The 26,624-nt window shown below is 46.2% G+C and overlaps 1 protein-coding gene across 1 annotated transcript in view; it reads left to right on the top strand.

The window, feature by feature from the left end:
- LOC139755161 (uncharacterized) overlaps positions 1–13,454 on the top strand; it is a 68,682-nt gene extending 55,228 nt beyond the window's left edge. Inside the window, exons 4-8 of the mRNA XM_071673320.1 lie at positions 921–1,003; positions 2,948–3,132; positions 3,822–4,995; positions 7,064–7,170; positions 9,701–13,454. Coding sequence (XP_071529421.1) covers positions 921–1,003; positions 2,948–3,132; positions 3,822–4,995; positions 7,064–7,170; positions 9,701–9,923 — 1,772 coding nt within the window. The 3' untranslated portion in view covers positions 9,924–13,454. The remainder of the gene's footprint in view (positions 1–920; positions 1,004–2,947; positions 3,133–3,821; positions 4,996–7,063; positions 7,171–9,700) is intronic.
- The last annotated feature ends 13,170 nt before the right edge of the window (positions 13,455–26,624 follow it).

The following is a 26,624-nucleotide window of genomic DNA, read 5'->3' as shown; positions in this document are numbered from 1 at the left end:
AAACTAGACTTTACATCGGTATTCGTAATCAAATCCATTACAAGAAAAATGCTAATTATTGAAGGTGATAGTTCAGAGTAATTTGTGGTCTAAAAAAAAAGGAAAACTTTTGATACCAAAACATAACAATGAAAGTCTTCCATATTCTAAAAGATCTTGGGAAAACTCCCTATAATGCTTCCTCTGGCCGTGTGTGTGTGTGTGTGTGTGTGTGATCTTAGCATCATCTTAACACCTGAGTGTTACAATAGTTTTCGTGTTTGGATGTGACTTGACGTTAATGGCCTCAATGACCCTGGTTAGCAACAGGCCTCAAGCCCAAACAACCAACAAACAACCTGTTGTACATGGAATTTTGTTGTTGCCATGACATCATCACACCTAACTAATCCTAACTCACCCAACTTGATGTAACCATCTAACCTCTCATAACTGCGTCCATACTGCCAGGTGATCCTCCTCAGGTTAATATGGCTGGACGCTGTGTCCACCTACCATGCAACTCCTGGAAATTTACAACCATAAACCATAAGAAACCATTTTTTTCCAGATCTTTCCCAGTAAGAGTGTGTGTGTGTGTGTGTGTGTGTGTGTGTGTGTGTGTGTGTGCAGCAGAAAAAGGAATTCATGTATGTGGTTCATTGTTTGATATGATGAGATGCACATGCATCCCTCACTCTGTGGTAACAAAAAATTCTGTATATATTTCAAAATTCCTGACTCCATCACCCACATCAGCAGTTCAAACTGTACGGAATGTATTTACTCTTGTCTGATTCGCTAAGATTCCACTGATCACAAGCTCTTGTGTTCTGAAAGTCTTGTGTCTGTTGTAATCTAGATATGTAGACACTATACTGGTATCTGGCAACCTCTCGCTGGCCACCAGGCTTACTAATGGTCTTCGTCTCCTCCATCAGACCCACAAGTTGGTGAGCGGCAGCGGCGGCAGCAGACGGACCACCCCAGACCAGCCACACCGGACACCGACGATGATGAAGACGTGAGTCACACAAGTGTACACTCAGGTGGTACAGTGCCCCCCTCACCACTGTACCTACTGTAATGTATTTCATCATGAAAGTTTATAGTTTGTGCCAAACTCATCATTTTCGCTGGCAGTTGACATTGTTTATATTGATGTCTCTTGCCTTGCTTTCTGTTGTATTTTCCCCAAGTCTGATGTCTGATATTTACAAAGTTTCCTTAAATATTTATGAACCTCGTTTGCTCACATAATAATCAAGTGTCAACTATCTAAATATAAACATGTGTAGTCGTCAGGGAGGAAACACCAGTGCTCAACCACACTATGACAGCAGAGAACTCGTTTCTGAAATTCACTCCTGAACTGAGGGTGAACCACAAGATGCCTTTCTTACATGTCATGATGGACGGCAACACTGATGGCTACGTCACCTCCATTCATAAGAGAGCCACCCACCTCGGCTGATGCTCACCTGCAATACTAGTAAATGTCTACAACGATATAAAACTGGAGCCATCAACGCTATGTTACACCGAGCACACAAGACTGCATCAAACTGACATTTCTTATGTAAAGAAACGCAGCGCATTACGCAGATACACATCAGCAACGGATACATGATCTCCGACGTCGACAAACTAAACAACAAAAGTCCTACAAAATAATCTCAAAGTGACAGAAACTACAACCAACACAACACAAAATGTATTACTACGACCAGATGTCAACAGAACCAACACAACACAAAATGTATTACTACGACCAGATGTCAACAGTGTACAAGACAGATAAACATGTACTACGAGACATCGTCTTCATAACATGAGCCACACAACACAATAATATCAAGCTCGTCATCTACAACAGAGACATAAAAGCAAGTAACCTCATCATGAACAACCAGCTGTACAAACAACAAGACACACAACCAGCTGTACAAACAACAAGACACACAACCAGCTGTACAAACAACAAGACACAACCAGCTGTACAAACAACAAGACACACAACCAGCTGTACAAACAAGACACAACCAGCTGTACAAACAAGACACACAACCAGCTGTACAAACAACAAGACACACAACCAGCTGTACGAACAACAAGACACATATAATAATCCAACGTTGTTTATGAATTCAAATGTCAACAAGGAGACTAACATGACCTACGTACGTGGGAAACCAACCTGTAGTGCACCATCTACAAGACTGACCCTACAAGAAAGCTCCATCATACTACATGTTACCAGCAAGCATAACACTGCCCTTACACGAGATACGGTTGTTACATCTACAAGGAAACTTCCTCGTGAACACGAGACAAGACACCTACACATCGACGAACCACCAATTATCATCAAGGAACAACAAGCAGAACCCAGGCCAAGACAGACCACTCCAGCTGCACGCCCCAGCATCGCGTTACAACCACTAAGAGGGCAGCGCTACATGCACGTCCGCCTACTGGTATCACACAGATCGCCCAGCTACCCAGTCATTCTCAGCTGCTCCACTGACCTTTCCACACGTTCCTAGAGATTAATTGATGGATTCAAATCGAAACGTCGAGGCAATCCTTGATCCTCCCCACCTATGGTAGAGATATTAGACAACTAGACCAATTCAGTTATCTGGTAGAGAGAGAGAGAGAGAGAGAGAGAGAGAGAGAGAGAGAGAGAGAGAGAGAGAGAGAGAGAGAGAGGAGTATTGATGATCACCGCAGCTGCACGTGTGTAGTCGTGGGTAAGTAACTTTCCTGACACATAACCTGATTGTTGACCCCTGTGCCGGTCACCGTATATCTACCTCCTGGTCACGACTGTACGACCCTGGAATCACACCCTAGGGTCGTACCGCCGTGCTCAAGAACTACGACTAAGACGCGGGTCCCACATACGTCATCCCGTCTGACTCAGCCAGGCTACCCCCTGCTAACCAGTATAATATCGCTCCTGCAGGAGGACCCTGGTGGCGGCGGTGAAGGGGCAGGTCTGCAGGTGACTGGAGAGGGGCTTCTGGTCCCTGGAGCGCGGCCTGAGGACGCCCTCAGCCCGCGTGACAGCGACAGCCGCTCCGGCACCATCACTCCCGCATCCTTCAGGAGAAACGCTAAACATAACAACGTCGCAGTCGCCTCCGTCAGGTAAAAAATACGCTGGCCGGGTGTGTGTGGGGAGCGGGAACTGTACACTTACACTGCTCCGTCTCTGGCCGGGTGTGTGCGGGGAGCGGGAACTTTACACTTACACTGCTCCGTCTCTTATCCTTCCTTCTCTGTCCCTCAACCATTATTTCGTTTCCTACTTCTTCAGTAACCTTCTCTCACACTTCCATACCTTATCTTTCCCGATTTGTTTGTTCATAGTTCACTGATGCCCTCCAGGTGATCAGTTCCTCCCTACTGTTACAAGAGAGTTGTTTCATGTCAAGGTTGTTAACTCCATCGAGGTAGTTCACTGCAGTTATCATCCAGTAATAAGACCATGTAACTTTATTTTGTTTGTCTATAATTCAGAATGTTTTTGTGGATGTCAAACAATATGTCACCTTCCCCGAGGGTCACAATATAATATGATATAATTTGCGTCAAAAGCCAGGCAAAACCTTCCCCCGGGTCACTCCGCCGTGATCACACTCTACACTGGTATTTACAACTTTCAGGAAACAACTGACCGTTGACTTCAGGAACAACTCGTGAGGTACCCACGACCTAACATTGTACCTCTCAAAACACTGGAGATCACGCATGATGAAGGCTTTTTTCCCTCCCTCCTCACACATCCTGCTTATCTAATCCTCCAACAGTGTCTACAGATACCCTTTGTATTGCAGGAATTCCCGTAAGTCGTCGGCGGCCGGGTCTCGCACGCCCTCTGCTGCCTCAACCCCTGGCCAAGAGAGGATCCTGAAGGAGGCGGCCAACCTTCCAGCAGACACGGTAGAGGACGCCTTACTGCCTCGCCGGCCGGAGGAAGAGCTGACGGAGCTCACGGGGTCGCGCGCCCTAGCCATCCGGCTGGTGGACCACCCGGCACCCACCAACTGCACCAAGTATGTGGTCCTCCGACCCAACACTGCTCCCTCACCTGCTCCGTCCACCAAGCCGCCATTACTGCCGAAACGACCAAAAACCGCCAAAATCATACGAAAAGTTCCCGAGATCGAGTTCGCCCTCAAATGGGACCTTAAGGGAAGTGACATCATGGAGGAAAGAGAAGAGGACGAGGACGAGGCCATCGAAGTCGTCTCTCTCAAGAAGAGCAAGACGCGGGAGCCTCCCTCTCCACGATCCGTCAGTTCCGTCGACTCTGGCGTCCACGTCCCTAAGACGGCATGGAACGACGGTCCAGACACGCGCGAACTGGCATCGAAGCTGGAACACCTCGAGATGAACGACAACAAAGCAACGCCGTCTCCGTCACAGAAGCGGTCCCCAGAGCCCGAGTCTGGCTACGGCACTCCCAAGTCCCGCGACTCACGGGCCAGCCTGCCTTCTGTGGGCTCGAGGACGAACTCGGGCAGAAACAGCGGCATCAAGCTGCCCCTCAAGCCCGGTAGTGCCACGCCCGACAGCAAGAACGGAAGCAGGAGGATCTCCATAGATTCCCAGAGACTGGCTGAGGAGAGCCCTAAAGTGACACCCAAGTCTAGGGTAGCCTCTCCCAGCGTAGGACAACGCACACCCAAGTCGTCCCGGGACTCTGGCAGAAGCGCGGAGGCTCGGGGGTCGCGGAAGGAAACCGTGCCTGCAAGTCCTCGACCTGCGACGAAGAAGGCGGCGGAACCGCAGCTCAGGGATCCCCTAGCCATCATGGAGACCATGGACTCCGTGTTCCACACAGTGCCTCTGCGGGACACGGGCAGAGGCACGCACACCGCCAGGAGCGTGTCGGCGGAGAAGCATCAAGTTGTGGCAGCGACGCAGACGGAGGAGCAGGCTAGCCAGGCGACAGTGAAGCCCTCCGGTGACGACCAGAACAACGGCGGCGCCGCTCCCCCTACTGAAGCCAAGGTAAGTCGACACAGCAGGTGCTGAGGTCTGCTTGTCACACATGTGCCTGATAGAATCGCTGATGTTGCATGAATTCTGTCAACGCTCGTCTGCTGACCCACACGACCACACTGCTCGTCTGCTGACCCACACGACCACACTGCTCGTCTGCTGACCCACACGACCACACTGCTCGTCTGCTGACCCACACGACCACACTGCTCGTCTGCTGACCCACACGACCACACTGCTCGTCTGCTGACCCACACGACCACACTGCTCGTCTGCTGACCCACACGACCACACTGCTCGTCTGCTGACCCACACGACCACACTGCTCGTCTGCTGACCCACACGACCACACTGCTCGTCTGCTGACCCACACGACCACACTGCTCGTCTGCTGACCCACACGACCACACTGCTCGTCTGCTGACCCACACGACCACACTGCTCGTCTGCTGACCCACACGACCACACTGCTCGTCTGCTGACCCACGACCACACTGCTCGTCTGCTGACCCACGACCACACCTTGTCTGCTGACCCACACGACCACACTGCTCGTCTGCTGACCCACACGACCACACTGCTCGTCTGCTGACCCACGACCACACTGCTCGTCTGCTGACCCACGACCACACTGCTTGTCTGCTGACCCACACGACCACACTGCTCGTCTGCTGACCCACACGACCACACTGCTCGTCTGCTGACCCACACGACCACACTGCTCATCTGCTGACCCACACGACCACACTGCTCGTCTGCTGACCCACACGACCACACCTCGTCTGCTGACCCACACGACCACACTGCTCGTCTGCTGACCCACACGACCACACTGCTCGTCTGCTGACCCACGACCACACTGCTTGTCTGCTGACCCACACGACCACACTGCTCGTCTGCTGACCCACACGACCACACTGCTCGTCTGCTGACCCACACGACCACACTGCCCGTCTGCTGACCCACACGACCACACTGCTCGTCTGCTGACCCACACGACCACACTGCTCGTCTGCTGACCCACGACCACACTGCTTGTCTGCTGACCCACACGACCACACTGCTCGTCTGCTGACCCACACGACCACACTGCTCGTCTGCTGACCCACACGACCACACTGCCCGTCTGCTGACCCACACGACCACACTGCTCGTCTGCTGACCCACACGACCACACTGCTCATCTGCTGACCCACACGACCACACTGCTCGTCTGCTGACCCACACGACCACACTGCTCGTCTGCTGACCCACACGACCACACTGCTCATCTGCTGACCCACACGACCACACTGCTCGTCTGCTGACCCACACGACCACACCTCGTCTGCTGACCCACACGACCACACTGCTCGTCTGCTGACCCACACGACCACACTGCTCGTCTGCTGACCCACGACCACACTGCTTGTCTGCTGACCCACACGACCACACTGCTCGTCTGCTGACCCACACGACCACACTGCTCGTCTGCTGACCCACACGACCACACTGCTCGTCTGCTGACCCACACGACCACACTGCTCGTCTGCTGACCCACACGACCACATTCTCTTGTTTACGTGAAGAGCTGTTGACTGTAGCGAGACATTAGTCTAACTTAGCTGAAAAATATCACAGGAAACTTGTATATATCTTTTGTTAATTTCGTGATCAATCAGCCATTATATGTGCCTATCCTGCCCCTCTGTCTGTTGTCCCTATCTCCCTGTCTTTCATCAAATCCTTATGTCTATCGTTGTCCCTAGTTAGAATAAAGATTTCAAAAATTGTCTTTCTAATTTCAGATTTTGACATTTTTCATTTATGACAAGATATTGTTCTATAATGATATTCTCATTTTTCTCCGGTCAACATTTATCTTGATGTGAAGAAAAAAGAATAGAAAAGGGAATGTGCGATTAACAGATCAATTGTGAACAGGATCAACTGACAGATGTTTGGTGTACACAAGGGACAGATGTTAACTCTGGCCAGGTTAGTTAGTCTGAGTAAGGCCAGCAGCGTTGCATGGGCCACACACAGTGTTTGTGGTCTTACCATTATCTCACCTGGTCGTCCTCCTCCGCAGGTGCGGCACAACCACCCTGGACACATGAAATTCCAGGGACCCTCAGACTACAAGCCAGCCTTCAAAGCTGGCAAGGTCCAACACAACTCCAACGCCAACAAGCCAAAGTGGGTGTTGACGACACGTATAGCAGTAGTTGTGAGGATGGGAAGTAATTTGGAGAGGTAGTTAAGGGGATTGTAACCATTTGGGGTATTGACCAAGTAGGTAATAATGATTTTCGAACGGTAGGTAAGTGGGTTGTGAGGACATATAATGATGGCTCAATGAGGGGTGACAAACACAGGAACGCCTCCCCCTCCCCTCACAGCTACCCTCCCACTACCAACCTGTACAGATAATTACGTGGATCATAAGTTTCTCTGGAGTAGGTGTGGGTTAGTAACCTTTTGTTTGAGGATTGGATCAGACGCAATGACCTGTGGTAGTACTTGGGTAGTTAGACAAGCAATGGTGTTGTATGGTGTGACTGGTGACGACTTGTGGGGCTAGTTAAGTGGGTGGTGACGATTTGAACAGGTAGTTAGGAGGGTAGTGACAACCTGTGGGGGTAGTTAAGTAGATGTTGACGATCTAAGACGATGTAAGTGGTCAAGTAAGTGAGGCTTCTTAAGTACAGTCAAGTAGATGGTGAAGAGTGACAGGTACACAGTGGAGAGGAGAATCATAAGACTAGTAAAGTGAAAAGTTATGACCAGCGAACTCTGGTCTTAAAGGATCGGCACCAAGTGCTGGAAGTGGATCAGTGGTCGTGTAAACGTTACCAAGTCACAGTACAGTTCGGGAAGAAGATAGTCAGTTAGTTAGTTAGTAGGCTGGTCATTGGCAGCAACTGCACGGCTGGCGTAGTGTGTGGAGGTAGAGTAGAAGCACTAAGTGTATAAACAAGAGGTGTTGAAGGACCGTCAGGTTAAGACATTTAAACACTATGCGGTTAAATTCCTAACTTCCCTACTACTATTAACATCCATACCAGTTCCTGACTCATCAGACCATCAAGCTACGGTATTGATCCTAACCTGGAGGGTTGGATGATCCCCGAAGCTTCACCGATGAATCCAAGTGTAGTGTTACGAGAGGCCAGCAAGACAGTGTTGCATGCAGGTGGGGCAGTGTTGCAAGGTGTTATAATGATGCTCACAAAGACTGACATTTCTACAAGTGGAATTCAACCAATCTAATTAATGATGATAGTATTTCTAGATAATTCATTTACATATAATTAATGTGGAGTGGATCTGGCAGCGGATGGAACCATGGAAGCGGAAGTGAATCATAGGGTGGGGGAGGGGGCGAAAATCCTGGGAGCCTTGAAGAATGTTTGGAAGTCGAGAACATTATCTCCGAAAGCAAAAATGGGTATGTTTGAAGGAATAGTGGTTCCAACAATGTTGTATGGTTGCGAGGCGTGGGCTGTGGATAGAGTTGTGCGCAAGAGGGTGGATGTGCTGGAAATGAGATGTTTGAGGACAATATGTGGTGTGAGATGGTTTGATCGAGTAAGTAATGTAAGGGTAAGAGAGATGTGTGGAAATAAAAAGGGCGTGGTTGAGAGAGTAGAAGAGGGTGTTTTGAAATGGTTTGGGCACATGGAGAGAATGAGTGAGGAAAGATTGACCAAGAGGATATACGTGTCGGAGGTGGAGGGAACGAGGAGAAGTGGGAGACCAAACTGGAGGTGGAAAGATGGAGTGAAAAAGATTTTGAGTGATCGGGGCCTGAACATGCAGGACGGTGAAAGGCGGGCAAGGAATAGAGTGAATTGGATCGATGTGGTATACCGGGGTAGACGTGCTCTCAATGGATTGAATCAGGGCATGTGAAGCGTCTGGGGTAAACCATGGAAAGTCCTGTGGGGCCTGGATGTGGAAAGGGAGCTGTGGTTTCGGGCATTATTACACGACAGCTAGAGACTGAGTGTGAACGAATGGGGCCTTTGTTGTCTTTTCCTAGCGCTACCTCGTACACATGAGGGGGGAGGGGGATGTTATTCCATGTGTGGCGAGGTGGCGATGGGAATAAATAAAGGCAGACAGTATGAATTATGTACATGTGTATATATGTATATGTCTGTGTGTGTATATATATGTGTACATTGAGATGTATAGGTATGTATATTTGCGTGTGTGGACGTGTATGTATATACATGTGTATGGGGGTGGGTTGGGCCATTTCTTTCGTCTGTTTCCTTGCGCTACCTCGCAAACGCGGGAGATAGCGACAAAGCAAAATAAATAAAAATAAATAATGTAATTAGGTAAATTATTAAAATTCATCTGGACTGATCACAGGATTGGAACATCTCAAACTAAAATATTCTTAACTTTTAACAGTTGTCTTAATGACTGCAACACAGCTGTGATGACTGATGATCTGAACCACATTTAGCATCTTGAATTCCTCAACACATTAACTTCAACATACTTATAGGGATAACGAAATAATCCTTGCATTATCATAACTAGCAATACTGGTTCTCATAAGTAATATTTTTCATCAACATACTTGAATCACTATCGCTTTTATTTCATCTATTTCTGTATTTTCCATTTTTAGGATCTTTAATTAAATGCCACAAATTAGAATACATCGCTACTGTAGTTATATAAACCAGACCTCTCCCATCCACCACCCCAGGTACACGCGGCAGAGCGACCGTTACAACGCGCGGCTGCGCTCGCGCCACGACCCACCTCGGTACTGGCCCATCAACACCCTCAGCTCACCCTTCTGCAACCGCCCCGGGTACGGCCAGGACCAGTACCCGGACCACCTGCGCCTGCGGACCACCTACGGCATGGCCCACACCCAGGCACCCAAGCCCGTCCACGGGCCCCTCATCAAGAAGCTCTACCTCTGAGTCCGCCAGCTCTGTGGCCTAATTTACAGGATATACGAGAGGGACGGCTCTGTGAGGACGCTACCGTGCGCCTCAGACGTTCTGGTAAAGCTACAGATTTATATAATGGTGAGCCTCGTATATACTCAGTGGCTATGAACTGTATGTAGCACCTGAAAGTGCAGACTGTGGCTCTACATTTGGGCCAGGCAGCTCTCTATATACACCAACGTCCGGGCTGTTCTAAGCAAGTGTGGCAGCTATCTATGTGTGGATGTGTCGGTCCAACGTACAGACGTGCCTAACGTGGTTGTGACACTGGTGTTGGCTGCCGTACATACGTGTCCCAAATACCCGGAATCGACTGAAATACTGGGTTGGCTGAAGGTGTCAACAACGTGTTCAAATTACGTCATGAAGTGAGACAGACACACATCCATGAGTCCTCAGTACTTATGGATATGTGTCTGCCAGGTCATGACATGCAATCTACAGTCAAGTTTAGTTAGTTTAGTTTGACCACAGCTGCATCTTAAACATCAAATACATTCAATACACACTACACCACAAAACAGAGAAATACAACCGTAGCCCACAAAATATCAAAACTGATAAAACAAAACATATAAACAAAGAACAACAAAGGAGCAAAACACTATATGAAACACGTCATCATATATTACCTCATGCAAGTTACGTCATGAGGAAAAATATCGAAGAATAAATCTTCTCGTCTGACAATATTGCAAGTCTGTCTGATATTCGCCGTCAAAGGACATGCCTCAACCACATGCCTCTTGGTTCATATACGAGACACCTGGACGAGTCTGAGTTTGGCAACAGAGATGTAAACATTTTCCATTAATGATAACATACGTGGAACTTCATTACTGATGGATTACCTCAATATTTCTGTACGTGTATTATAATCCATTACGATATTGATGGCAAGTGACAAAGGACCGTCGTGCGCTGTAGATCTTTCGGACAAAATTTCAATACAAAAATTTTACGTTGCTTGGTTAGGTTAGTGACGCGTGGCCTGCCTGGGCGTAACACACCTCAGGATAGGGTTCCATGTCGTCCTTCTGCTGTAACGCCCAGTTGTACAGTGTGATGACGGGCTGCATATCTGCCCCCACACCAAGACTAACTGGTGCCCGTACATGAGGGACGACATCAACACCTCGTCTTTAAACATCCGTCGCCTCGCAATGAATGACACGGTTTTTGTTGTTGTTTCTAACAGGCGTTACACACAACCATCAACACATGACAACTTATCATTTTCATGTACTCTGACGGCCCAGGACAACAGAACCGTCACGATGAACCACACAGCTGGATCAGTCATGCATCACCAACTGGTTCACATGAATCGCCTCGCCGTCTTTATCTTCGCCATTTATAACGAAGATATTAATTTCATTATTGTTTACCACTGTGACATAGTCAGGACAAAACTGTTGCAGTAATTCTACTTTAATAATTATATCATGTCTACTCGTCGACAATAAGTGTCGTCCATCGTTAATAAACATGTAACCATTCCATAAGATATTTCCACGTCACAATTTTCTTTCATCACTTTTGTGGACTCATTCACAAACATATTATGAGAACAAGAACAGCGAGGATGGCGACCCTTGCCTGACCGTGGCCCACTCTGGCTTGCTGAACTTAGGTAAGCAGTGAATTCTGCCTCTGTACTCCAACTGAGACGCAGTACGTAAGGGGGATTGTGTAGGAAGGCAACTGCTGTAGGATGGTTGATTCAGAGATCACCATGGCTGACAGGACTTAGCCAGCTATGGCTAACAACCTGTTGTATGTACGCAACAACAGACCACAGTAAAGCTGTCCCCTCCTCCCCAAGACCTGGTACGAACAGCCTGTTACAATACTAGACTAAATACCCCCGAGGGTACTTTACCAGTAAAAGTAGATTTCTCGTTAAAATACAAAAACCAAAGAACTACAATTAACGTTTGAGAAAATGAATGGATCCCATAGAACCGAAAAGAATCAGATCTTATATATAACACAAGAATCTGGAATCTTGTTATATAAATGACAACATATGAATTCATGTCGCTAAAGTTGTGTAGGTAATATTTCTTAAATTGTTTTTTTTTCCTAAATCCAGTTTCATAATCAAAAATGGGAGCGAGTGAATGCAGGAACAACCCATTAAAGTGTTTCCTTATCCTGTAGCAGCCTATCACGTACACCAACGCTCCCAGATGCCAGGCTCGTCTGGCCTCATGTCGTAAAGGAGAGACTCTTGTAGTTACTGGTCTGTTCTGCCACCTAGTGAATTCCCCCAAACTGTGGCAAAATCCCAGTCATCCTTCTACATGCAGTACATAAATAACGACTACCTATTAATCATGCAGCTCGTTCCTACTCTACATGGTCTAGAATCTTCTTACCGTACGATCGTATAACTCGACCCGACCTGTACTCACATCCTGTTATGACCAAGGAACAAATATAAATAAGGTTCTACACGTTAGTTCATCCCCTTCGACGTAACTAAATCAAACTTAACGTATCCTCTGAGCCAGTTAAGACGACCTATCTGTACTGTAACTTCTACAGCTTCAGAGGAATCACTTGTGTCTTCGTGGCACACCATATATCTTCGACAGAAGCCTTTATATCTTAGCCTTGTCCTCGCCATTGGTCTCTGTAACAAGAGCCCGAGTAATAATTCAGTTATGCCCAGCAGCGACGCTAAGAAGATTCGTCCAGAGATCATGTTCTTTTCCCGTGTGTGTCGGGAAAATCGATCGCATGATGGAAGCCAAATGATGAGGGTCAAGCCAAAGCCGAAGAAATGCAACACCTTCAGCGGCTTCCACTGAAGGTAAAACACTACGCAACGCCGAGCTGGGACACACCAACGCCTACCTTCTGTAGCACAGCAACAGACAAAGACGAGACCCTCCGGTAGTGACCTGCATGTTGGAACATAACAGGTCCCTCAGCCGGCTCCCAGCATCAGTGACCTAAATGAAAGGGAATACACTGGTCCCTCAGCCGGCTCTCAGCAGTCAGGACCAGGATGGATGGACATCATCAGGTCCCTCAGCCGGCTCTGACCTGGTGGGGACCATACATGACCTGGAGGCTTTCCATTCAGTTTATGGTTTTAGTAAATTGACCCAGGATGGCACCCAGCCCACCCCCTGACCCCACCGCGACCCTGAGGTTCTGTAATGACCTGAGGAAGACGATTCTCTGGTCAGTCGTCTGGAGTTCGTCCTCGAGGCATGGACTCCCCCCCACCCTCCCCGACCAATCAGTTAGAATGTCATCAACGAGACGTAAATTAAGCACCACACCAACAACAAGACGCCAGAGAATTGTGCTCTTGGTTCTTTACCGAATCTCGGTGGTTTCAATTGATTCGGGATCTCATGTGCAAACTAGGTCAAAACTAAATAAAAGTTTTATCACCAGGTAGTAATGACTAGTGTACGTTTTATATTCTAATTCTCTTGTATAAATCTAGCTGGGTGAAATAAGTTGTTTGAATTACAATTTTAAAGTTTCTAAAAGATAATAATTGTTTCTATTTTTCCTCATTCTTGCGTGCTATACAGAAGCACATGAAGCTGAAGAAAGCCACACTTGTTCATATAGCGAAATTCTTTGGTCCGTTGTGTTACTGTGGTAATTACTAGATCTTCACACTCGTGGTGATATTTCTGTTAACACCCAGTTCATGTCTGTACATGTGGACAAGCAAAAGGTTTGTTTTATAATCATCAAATAATGTTTAGGAACAAGTCCTCCATCTTCCTGAAGTACAAATTGGCTAAGCGGGAAAATTCGTACGGTGAAGAAAATGAATAAATGGTGTTGCTTACAGATGTGGACACAGCTATCACTCTTCATCTTTGTATCCAGTCTGCCTGCCATACAACTACAGTCAAGGACCTTCTATCATATGATTTCTCCAACTATCACCTAATCATACCTTCCCATCCTTCGTACCGCTTCCTATTTCTATTTTACAGGAGTTATTTCTTTCACTGCTCTCGTGAGCTGTTTGCATGTCTCCCAGCACCTAAGCTCTGTGATCCTCAGCACGCAACAGGCGGCTGCTTCCCATAATGTCTTGGTGGAGACCTGCCACACGAGGAGTGACCTTAATAATACCCACTTTTCTTGCACAGAGAAGCTGTGAAGTTCTCATCCTTCACTGGTCTTCCTTTTATTATAAACTTTTCACTTTTAAGAATCTGGTTTACAAACACTTAAGAAACTTATATCAATTTCCATTTTTAAAACAATCTATTTACCTTTTCGCTTGGAACGTGTTTGTCTGCCAAGTTGCCAACTACAAAACTCACTAGTTCTGTTGACCTTGGACCTAACTTGGTTAATACTAGTGTCTTATACAGATATTGCACTGACACATGCATAATAGGCTGAAGACTCCACCTGGATCTTATCTTTACTACTATTATACCAAAGGAACAAAACAGCTGTGAGAAACTGCTGATTAGTTAGAGAAATGGGTTATGGACAGGTCACATCGGCACACCTGCAACACACAGGAGACGGCAAAACGGAGTCTGGACGCTAACATGGCAACAACTGGAATCTTGTCAACTGTGCTGGTAGATGTCAAGTAATTTGATGCACTTTCTCATGTTTTACTCATGGCTTAACCTCATGATTGTTAATCGAATACGTATTTTTACATTAAATTTGCAGACACGTTGGTACGATCCTTCACCACAACGGTTCAACCCTTATACGTCGTGTTGGACACAATGAAAATGCTCTCATTTATTCACCGCCACTAACGTAATGGGAGTACTTCCAACCTGCAGCCAAGTTAACATCATACTCACTGTCAACCATCACGAGACGAGGTCTATTCTGAAACAAGCTCAGCAGAGAAAAAAAAAAAAGCGATTCTTTGCAACTATAATGTCTAACGTTTAGTCACAGTTTTGTGTCATTCATTACCATGCCACACTCGTATAGCCTCATACTTCTCTTTTAATATTACAATTCCTAAATATATCAATTTTTATTATAACGCGAAACCGAAAAATAAATGGTTAAACCCTAAGGAAATGGCATAAAAAATGTACCAAAACATGGAAATCACAACAAAAACTGATAAAAATCGAACCAAAGACAACAAAGATTTAGGAAGTTTAAAAGTTACTACACTTACTTTGTTAAGGAAAACGAGGATTGAAGTTTCGCTCGGCCCGTCAGCTGCGTCGTCGGGTTCTTAGGTCGTCTGTTCCTCATCTTAACTTTTGATGGTGAAAACTGTCATGATATCTTTCCCTCGCACCGGTGAAAGTGGCAGTAGACAGAATGGAGGAATTAGACGTGTTTACAGGAGCATCTTTCTGGCTGGAGGTGGCGTCAACCAAGGCGTGGATAACCATTGTTCCTCCAGTCTTCCCCTCCTCCACCATTACGCAGCGACAGACGCAGCCGTGTGTTTGCCTCGGTCGCCGTCCATGTTGCTGACAAGGTACGATCACTTATAAATCAAAATATAGTAAGCTTTCCTCAGCCAAGATTGGCGATGTTCCACACACTTCCATGGCCCGAGGGTAACTGCCTCAGTTCTTCGACTCATAGGCTTAACTGTTGCTCATAGTAACGGTTGCCATTAACGAAAATATCACCAAAATGGATATACATATTCAATAAAAATTCACAATCTCGAGCAGTGACCGTAATTTATTTAAGACAACATTAATAAAAGACTTAATTGAGGGTTTTTAAACAACAGCATAACAGAGCAACAAAATCTTAAGAAATATTTGTGAATGGATTACTCTATATGAGGATGTGCCACATACTTCATAACGAGTTATTTATTTTTCGATCTGATGCTGTTAATCCCTCTTACAGGCATTGACTGATATATAGATGAAATAAAAAATCGTATTACATGGTGTAGACTCATCTAACCAGAGTTGACCATCTTACTGATAACACATGACTATATTTGATAACTAATGAGCTTTTCCAAAGCCGTGTTGTGCCATCATGCGATAGGCTAAATTATCATAGCAAACATGGCGACCTTAGACTTTTCTCATTCAATAGATAATTGCTCTGATACTTGTTGCGACGAATATTGTTGCTATGTTACAGCGAAAATGAATCAGGAGATGGAAATATAATCCCACGACCGAATGAGAGTCTGGAACTTAACCAGTTCGACGTTGCACTTAATAATCTTCGGTAAAAAAGCGTCGCCCATCATCGGTACATTAACACGTCATTTTAGTTTGGTATGTTACCTGGTAATTACCATACACTACCACTTCACTGTTGAGAAAGTTTGTCTTGTACTGAACAACTGCTTGTGGTGATAAAACAATACTATATAATCTAATCTGCTTGTGTTAGGCGTTCTACCTAGATACTTTTCTCTGGTTCAGTAGACTGGCAGTATGTTGGTAATCATGATCGATTTTTTTTTTACCGCAAGATCTGCTGTGTTATTGTGCACTGCTGCCCAGCCTGTGGACGGTGGCGCAAACCAGCAGACAGAAGTTACAGGGTCAGGTGGGCCTCAGTGGCTGATATTACATTACAGGTTACGTAAGTGAACATACGCTTTACTCATTTTGACATTATTGTACAAAATGTATGTTCATGTTCTATTTTTTGATGTAGCTCTTAGAAGTATAATGAAATGTTCTGGTGTGTGTGTGTGTGTGTGTCCTTCCGGTTCTATGCCACCATAAACAACCACATTACAGATGTTTGACATTTCTGTGATCAGTCATCACACTCAGGTAAATACACATACAAAATCATTGATCAAGCTGATGCTGTGGTTTGAAAAAAAAAAAAAAAACGCAATTATCTGCCAAGTATCATCTATACATTTGTAACACGTATGTTGTATTTACATCCGCCATATTGATCAAATATGACGTCATCGCCCCGCTGACCTACGTATCTTTATCTTATCATGACGTTATCATCACTAAATACGAGGGTCTATATGACTACCCACATCTGATCCACACACACACCCACACCCTGATTATTCGCTCACTCAATAATTATCAGAATTCCAACTTTGTGTACGATCAGAAAGATCTCTCTAATAATCTCAAATCCCATCCAACTTTGGCCGAACAAACTCATTAAAGAAAACGTTGTGGTGGAATTCCAAGATGACGACGCATTTCTCACATCATAAACAGTCAGGACGAAGATCTTTGTACCTGTTGAGGTAGAGCTGTGTTGCATCCGTGTCCTCACGGCCCGTCCTCAGCCTCGTCATGTCTCAGTGCCCACCAGTGTCCTCAGTGACGCCAGTTAAGACACGTCTCAGTCTCTCCCTCAGCTAAGTCTTGTATCCACCTAACCTTCAACTCTTGATCCTCTGCAGTTGTGTGGCTGAGGAAGCGTGACGGGAGGCTCTCTCTCTCTCTCTCTCTCTCTCTCTCTCTCTCTCTCTCTCTCTCTCTCTCTCTCTCTCTCTCTCTCTCTCTCTCTCTCCTTTCATTTCAAGGGTCAGTGACCGCCACCCCCTGGTGGAGTTGACCGAACTACGAGACTGGGGTCTTAACGACAGGTCATCTGTTTGGGGGTACTCCTGCCTCATACTGACCAGTGAGAACCAGGTCACACCTCATACTGACCAGTGAGGACCAGTTCCTGCCTCATACTGACCTGTGAGAACCAGGTCCTGCCTCATACTAAGCATTGAGGACCAGGTAACACCCCATACTGAGCAGTGAGGACCAGGCCCTGCCTCATACTAAGCATTGAGGACCAGGTAACACCCCATACTGAGCAGTGAGGACCAGGCCCTGCCTCATACTGACCAGTGAGGACCAGTTCACACCTCATACTGACCTGTGAGAACCAGGTCCTGCCTCATACTAAGCATTGAGAACCAGGTCACACCTCATACTGACCTGTGAGAACCAGGTCCTGCCTCATACTAAGCATTGAGGACCAGGTAACACCCCATACTGAGCAGTGAGGACCAGGCCCTGCCTCATACTGACCAGTGAGGACCAGGTCACACCTCATACTGACCTGTGAGAACCAGGTCCTGCCTCATACTAAGCACTGAGAGCCAGGTCACACCCCATACTGAGCAGTGAGGACCAGGTCCTGTCTCATCCTGACCAGAGGAAGAGCTCCTCCCTCATACTAACCAGTGCTGACCAGGTCCTGCCTCATACTGTCCAGAGAGAGAGAGAGAGAGAAGGGGAGGGGGTGGGGGTGCTGATTTCTAGTCTAGTCTGTGGTCCCCAGGGAGGCGGGGGTGGCAGGGGGATGTGGGTAATCGGTCCTTCATCTCTCATTTACACTGATCCCTCCTCCTCCTGCTCCTCCCCCTGCTCGTGGCCTGCTCCACACCCTTCCCTGCAACTCCTGCTGAAGTACTGCTCACTTCGGGTCCGAGTGATGCGGGCGATGCTCAGCGACCGCTGGAAGTACGATGACATGGTCGATGATGACGTGATGTGGGAAACTGGATATGAAATACAGACGATAATGGACGAGGGGATGTTTACATGAGCAATGTAAACAAAGCGGGGAGTGGACGAGGACAGGACGATCCAGACGACCAGTTGTGTGCGACAAGATCTGGCGAGATGAATCAATTGTGAGGCGTGACTCCCTCCCCTCACCAGGGCTAGGTAGGGAGGGAGGGAGGGGAGCATCGTCTCCCCAGCGGCCGGTGGAGAGGGGTAAGGGCGAGTAGGACGGGTGGGGTGACGGGGTGACTGTGGGGTCCGGCCGCCCGTCACCCCGTTCTCCCAGGCATCGGGGCTGAGAGAGAGAGAGAGAGAGAGAGAGAGAGAGAGAGAGAGAGAGAGAGAGAGAGAGAGAGAGAGAGAGAGAGAGAGAGATAAGGAGATGGATAGACGGATGAGAGAGAGAGAATAAGTCTTCCCGTGATGTATACGTACATCGTCCTCGACTCTCGCTGCAGCGCCTGCTGGACTCGTCATAACAACACATCGGCCACTGTGTCACAGTATGTCCACCGTGGCTGGGGTCGGTCCCGGACCACAAGTTCCCCGGGCACAGTACAGAGTTCGACCCCAGGATCAACACGAGTCACTCATGTTGTACCATAAAACATTGCGTGTCTCTACTGCTGCTTGAAGAAGTTGTGGTGGCCGGCTGATGAGAGGGGACGAGAGAGAAGCAAGTCACATTTGTGGAATGGTCTAATCTTAAGAGGAACACTTAATGCGACGCGTCGACGAAATGTATGGTTGTATGGTTGCGAGGCGTGGGCTATGGATAGAGTTGTGTGCAGGAGGATGGATGTGCTGGAAATGAGATGTTTGAGGACAATGTGTGGTGTGAGGTGGTTTGATCGAGTGAGTAACGTAAGGGTAAGAGAGATGTGTGGAAATAAAAAGAGCATGGTTGAGAGAGCAGAAGAGGGTGTTTTGAAGTGGTTTGGGCACATGGAGAGGATGAGTGAGGAAAGATTGACCAAGAGGATATATGTGTCGGAGGTGGAGGGAGCAAGGAGAAGAGGGAGACCAAATTGGAGGTGGAAAGATGGAGTGAAAAAGATTTTGTGTGATCGGGGTCTGAACATGCAGGAGGGTGAAAGGAGGGCAAGGAATAGAGTGGATTGGAGCGATGTGGTATACCGGGGTTGACGTGCTGTCAGTGGATTGAATCAAGGCATGTGAAGCGTCTGGGGTAAACCATGGAAAGCTGTGTAGGTATGTATATTTGCGTGTGTGGACGTATGTATATACATGTGTATGGGGGGGGGGGCCATTTCTTTCGTCTGTTTCCTTGCGCTACCTCGCAAACGCGGGAGACAGCGACAAAGTAAAAAAAAAAAAAAAAAAAAATTATCATGTGTCATTCAACATCTCTGTACTAATTGTTAACCCTTGACCACCTGACGGTAGATCTTGACCACCTGACAGTAAAGAGGGTCGGCAGATACCAGCTTTACCTCTCCTTCAACACGAACTTAGTGGCATCACGTTGCTGTACGTACGTATACTACAGCATTCTACAGCATACTACAGCATTCAATAACTATCAGTTTCCAGAAGTCATTAAGCAAGACACGACACATACGAAGTAAATCATTTGTTCTCTTAACAAGAAAATATCTTGGCTCTGTCTTTGTTATGCCAGGTACAGCATCGAATCCACCCCACCTCCTCACTCCTACGGTGAGGTTAGAGACGCCTCGACCACACCTGGTCGTGATCACTGACGGTGTTGTAGGATTGTACAACGTTGTTACGACTGGTGACGGAGGAGCGGCAGGACGTACTGAGGCCTGGACGTGTGACTGATGAGAATCCTGTGTTGGTGGTGGTGAGGGGGAGGGAGGTGATGAAGTGAGGAGAGCCACAGTGTGGCTGATCATGGAATGGAGAACAGATGATGATGGTGAGGGTTTATGGTGTTAGGTATACAATGATCCCATCTGGTGTTGGAGAACTGCACTTTCACACTAAACTGGCATTCCGTGTGAGCGTCTCTGCGATATTTGACCTCAGGTCAAGGCTGATTTGAATCTAGAAACACATGACAAATGTATGATAACGTCACTTTTAACGTGACCCGTCAGGAAGAGGTGAACGATACATCCGAGTCACATCCAGGTGCGACAACTTGATATAAAAAGGTTCCCCTCACATACAACAAACCCACACCATTTTGTGTAGATATTCCTTTTACATTACGATACAGACGTGTGAACATGATTCATGACACTCTTGTGCGTTGGTAACACACTTCATCAGGACATTAGACCTGGATTGAGAGGTCTGTGTGAAGGTGTTGGAAAGCCACAGATCTGCCGGCGTCCCGAGGAAAAGCAGTTTATGTAAACCTAACCATCGTGACAGCGCGCTTGTAGGTGTGGTCCAACAATCTTTAGCGCGTGTAGGTGAAACATGCATCGCTGTGTTACGTGATGAGTAGGAGAATGAGGGTGAAGAGAGTGCTATTACTTACGACCAAAATGTATTAATGCTGAACACAGGAGAAACCCAGTACTGACGACGGACTGGAGAGGAAGATGGATCCTTGAAATAATAGGAACATATTGGCGCGATGACCAAGAAGATCCAATTCTTCTTCAAGTTACCAGATCACATGCCAGGTCGCACTTACGATGCTGCAGTTCAAACAGATGATGAAAAGACCAACAAGAGACGCCATAATGCCAGACAATTAATGAGTAAGCAAGAGTAAGTTTGGTATAGATGCAGAACCTAGGATTAAACAAGTGAAAGTCTGACGCAATAATAAGACAGAGGGAGTCAACGTGAGAAAGTATTGTATTAAATATGAGTTAACAAGTTTCACTCGTCTGCGAAGTTGAATCAAAGGAATAAATTACAAGAAAATATGATATCAAGGTGAAGTATACAGTCGAAGTGAATAAGAGAAAACTTTGTTCAAAATATAAGATGACGTGATAATAGGAAGAAATGTGATATCAAAATGAACATAATGAGTACAATTTGCATAATACAACATATATATATATATATATATATATATATATATATATATATATATATATATATATATATATATATATATATATGAGAAGCCTCACTGTAACAAGAAATATAGATTAGTGATGAAGGAGATTTACTTGTGACAAATAATGAAAATCTGATGCTGAATGTACAGCAGAGAACATACATATGAATGTACAACAGAGAACATACATAAGTGAGATGTGACTCATCACACACATTCACCACAGTATATTCCACAATACATCAGCTACAAGAACGTAATATTAACAATCAATAATTAAATATTTGTATTATCATAACTGCGATGGTGCCTAGATCACACCTACACATCCGAGGAAGTAGAATATCAATTATCGTATAATATGACAAAATTTATTTCATCTAAACCTTGCTTGCTAAACTTTTTTCCAAAATCTCGAAGATTTATGTTTTGCCATAACGTAACCCGAACAGTGTTGAGCAGATGTGAGTCATGGCTCCGGACCACAACGGAAGGGAGGAGATGAATGTTTTGGAAGTGAAATGACTGAGGAGGATGTGTGGAGTGAGGCGGGCTGATGGTGTAAGGAATGACACTATGAGAGACAGATGGGGTAGTTAGCAGAGTCTAATTGAGAGAGCCGACCAAGGTGTGCCAAAATGGTTTGGACATAAGGAGAAGATGAGCGAGGAAAAATTGGCTGAGAAGATTCACGTGTTTGTAAAGGAAGGGAAGACCGGAGCCCGATCATTCAGGAGTGCGTGAGGCGTGCAATGGGGAAATATGAGTCGAGTCGTTGTGGTGTATGGGGACCGACGTGCTGGAGTGGTCTCTGGGGAGTGGCTATGGATGGTGGGCTGTAGTTAAGGTAAATCAAACAGGACTGGTAAAGAACAGATGTCCGCAAATAAGACCATTGTTCATCAGTTCCTGACGTTACCTCGTTAAAGCTGGGAAGACAATAAGGCATAAATGTAAACACTCGGAAGTTTCACTCCATTTCAGCAGACTCACAACAGGATGCGAGTTTGGCTCACACGCTCATAATAGGATATATGGGGTTAGGTAACAGAGGCGGCCTCATACAAACGCAGGCACCCAGACACACTCAGCTTGCCTGCTACAAGAGGTCAGATTCCGTGGACAAGGGAGGAGGCTGGACGTCCAGAGGGTGGGACGCTGATAAACAACATTGCCTGACTGACTGTGATTGCTAGCGGGCCGGAACACAGCGTACCCCCTCCCTCCCTCACTCCATCCCTCCCCGCCTCCAAATGTCCAGCCAATTGTTACGCATCGTCGGCCTGTGTGCCGGTAGGCCTACTGCTGGGGGACGGGGGCACTGGTACTGGGGAGAGGAGGAGGCTGATGGCTCTCCTATACTTTTTAAATTTTCTCCAACTCCACTTTTACAGTGGGAATACATATATATATATATATATATATATATATATATATATATATATATATATATATAGATAGATAGATAGATAGATAGATAGATAGATAGATAGATCTTTATTTATTCATCTGTTATAGTTTGTCGCTGTCTCCCGCGTTAGCGGGATAGCGCAAAGAAACAGACGAAAGAATGGCCCAATCCACCCACATACACATGTATATACATACACGTCCACACTCGCACATATACATACCTATACATTTCAACGTATACATACATATACATGCACAGACATATACATATATACACACGTACATATTCATACTTGCTGCCTTCATCCATTCCGTCGCCATCCCGCCACACATGAAATGGCATGTGTGCGAGGTAGCGCTAGGAAAAGACAACAAAGGCCACATTCGTTCACACTCAGTCTCTAGCTGTCATGTGTAATGCACCGAAACCACAGCTCCCTTTCCACATCCAGGCCCCACAAAACTTTTCATGGTTTATCCCAGACGCTTCACATGACCTGGTTCAGTCCACTGACAGCACGTCGACCCCGGTATACCACATCGTTCCAATTCACTCCATTCCTTGCACGCCTCGTGTTCAGGCCCCGATCGCTCAAAATCTTTTTCATTCCATTCTTCCACCTACAATTTGGTCTCCCACTTCTCGTTCCCTCCACCTCTGACACATATATCCTTTTTGTCAATCTTTCCTCATTCGTTCTCTCCATGTGACCAAACCATTTCAATACACCATCCTCTGCTCTCTCAACCACATTCTTTTTATTACCACACATCTCTCTTACCCTTTCATTACTTACTCGATCAAACCACCTCACACCACATATTGTTCTCAAACATTTAATTTCCAACATATCCACCCTCCTCCGTACAACCCTATTTATAGCCCATGCCTCGCAACCATATAACACTGTTAGAACCACTATTCCTTCAAACATAACCATTTTTACTCGGAGATAAAGTTCTCGCCTTCCACACATTCTTCAACGCTCCCAGAACCTTTGCTCCCTCCCCCACCGTGTGACTCACCCCTGCTTCCATCCGCTGCTAAGTCCACTCCCAGATATCTAAAACGCTTCACCTACTCCAATTTTTCTCTATCTAATCTTACATCCAAATTTACTTGTCCCTAAACCCTACTGAAGCTAATAGCCTTGCTCTTATTCACATTTACTCTCAACTTTATTTCACACACTTTTCTAAACTGTCCCCAACTTCTGCAGTTTCTCACTCAAATCAGCCACTAAAGCTATATCATCGGCAAACAACTGACACTTCCCAGGCCCTCTCATCCACAACAGACTGCGTACTCGGCACCTCTCTCTCTCTCTCTCTCTCTCTCTCTCTCTCTCTCTCTCTCTCTCTCTCTCTCTCTCTCCAAAACTCTTGCATTTACCTCTTTAACCACCGCATCCATAAACAAATTAAACAACCATAGGGACATTACACACCCCTGCCTCAGACCGACTTCACTGGGAACCAATCAATCTCCTCTCTTACTCGTACACAAGCTTTACATCCTTGGTCAAAACTTTTCACCGTTTCTAACAACTTGCCTCCCACATCATATACTCTTAACCCTTCCACAAAGCATTTTATCGACCCTATCATATGCCTTCTCCAGATCTATAAATGCTAAATACAAATCCATTTGTTTTTCAAAGTATTTCTCACATACATTCTTCAAAGCAAACACCTGATCTACACATCCTCTACCACTTCTGAAACCACACTGCTCTTCCCCAGTCTGATGCTCTGTACATGCCTTCACCCTCTCAATCAATACCCTCCCATATAATTTCCCAGGAATACTCAACAAACTTATACCTCTGTAATTTGAGCACTCACTCTTATCCCCTTTGCCTTTGTACAGTGGCACTATGCAAGCATTCCGCCAATCCTTAGGCACTTCACCATGAACCATACATACAGTGAATATCCTTACCAACCAGTGAACAACACATTCACCCCCTTTTTAATAAATTCCACTGCAATACCATCCAAACCCGCCGCCTTGCCGGCTTTCATCTTCCGCAAAGCTTTCACTACCATGCATAGTGCACGTTTGAAGTTGCTGGATTGATAACTTTCCTTCTTCATGACCTTAACAAACAAGTGTTGATTTGAAATTTTCTCGTGAACTATAATTACTTAGAAATATAATTCAAGCCTTTTATATATTACTTTTTATACCTACACAATACTCAGTATATTAATAATTCAGACACTTGTCTGTGTATTCTAAGTAAAAATAAATATAGAAAGTAAGTTTAGTTTATAAGTTATGTAATACATCACCTTAAGAGATTAATTCACAAACCACTAGCAAAGCTCTCTGATTTCCGGCTCTGTATACCACTTTCCGATTTTGTTTAACTCCCACGTACGGGAATGTACTTCTAACAGTCCTTAAGTAATCAAGTGTTATTTTAATGTTTGTGTTGTGTTTTTGTAGCAAACTACTTTTCTAAAATAACATTCTAAAGTCCTAGAGGCAGTAACTTGAGTTTAACAGCCAGATCGTTAAACACGACTTAAGTTTTTACCATAAAACTAGTTTAAAACTCTCATTCATTCTACAATAAGAAATCTGCAAGTTTGGGCTGAGTACATGTGTCATCAGCACTCGTTATGATAGTAGTCTGCTCCGCAAATTACCATCAGATTGTAATTCATGAAGCAGTTGACCCACACCAACCACGTTTGCTGTTCTCGCCAAAGATGGAAACTACGTTTACCAGATCATACCGTACACAACACAGGTGCAACAGCGCCAACACACACGCACTACTGACCATGGGCGTGACACACGTCTGTCAGTCGGTCGGGTCACTCCGGTAACGATGTTTGTGACGGTGAACTGTGACATTCAGGAGTAACAGCCTTTACTCCAGCAGCAGCAGCAGCAGCCATCATGGAGAAGGTTAACAAGACGTGATCAGTGAAAGTGATGAGTGTAATTATCGTGTTGTTTCCTCAGCACGGTAGTTACTTACGTGCACACACACCTCTGCTGGCCGAGCCTCGGGCTAGCTATAGCCGCATCCCTCCTCCACCACCACCAGCACACACACGCCGGCCGTGGCCTCGCAAGGCCTCACACTTGACCTCGTGTTGCAGAGCAAATCATGAACGTGTCTCGGGGGGTTCTGTAGTGTGAATACTTGTACAATTCCACACTACAATAACAACAACAACAACACGGTATTCATGACAGGTCAAACAAGGAACAATGGTTGTGTGACCTCGATACACGGTCTGGTTGTGTGACCTCGATACACGGTCTGGTTGTGTGACCTCGACACACGGTCTGGTTGTGTGACCTCGACACACGGCCTGGTTGTGTGACCTCGACACACGGCCTGGTTGTGTGACCTCGACACACGGCCTGGTTGTGTGACCTCGACACACGGCCTGGTTGTGTGACCTCGTCACATGGTCTGGTTGTGTGACCTCGTCACATGGTCTGGTTGTGTGACCTCGTCACATGGTCTGGTTGTGTGACCTCGACACATGGTCTGGTTGTGTGACCTCGACACATGGTCTGGTTGTGTGACCTCGACACACGGTCTGGTTGTGTGACCTCGTCACATGGTCTGCCAGGAGTGACACACGAGTCGCTGGATCATGTCTTTACTGTTGTCAGGCTCAGGATGATGGAGACACGACTGACGGCCTGATGAAGACAAGTGCATCCTACAGGAGTCTTGACCTCCTGCCACCAGCCCCGTACCAACACAGCCACTGTGGCCGACCATGTATGTGACTCTGCAAGACTGGCTACAAACCTGTAAATAT

This window comes from Panulirus ornatus, chromosome 18 (genome assembly GCF_036320965.1).
Source record: "Panulirus ornatus isolate Po-2019 chromosome 18, ASM3632096v1, whole genome shotgun sequence".
NCBI lineage: Eukaryota > Metazoa > Arthropoda > Malacostraca > Decapoda > Palinuridae > Panulirus > Panulirus ornatus.
This window is presented reverse-complemented; position numbering and strand designations above follow the sequence as displayed.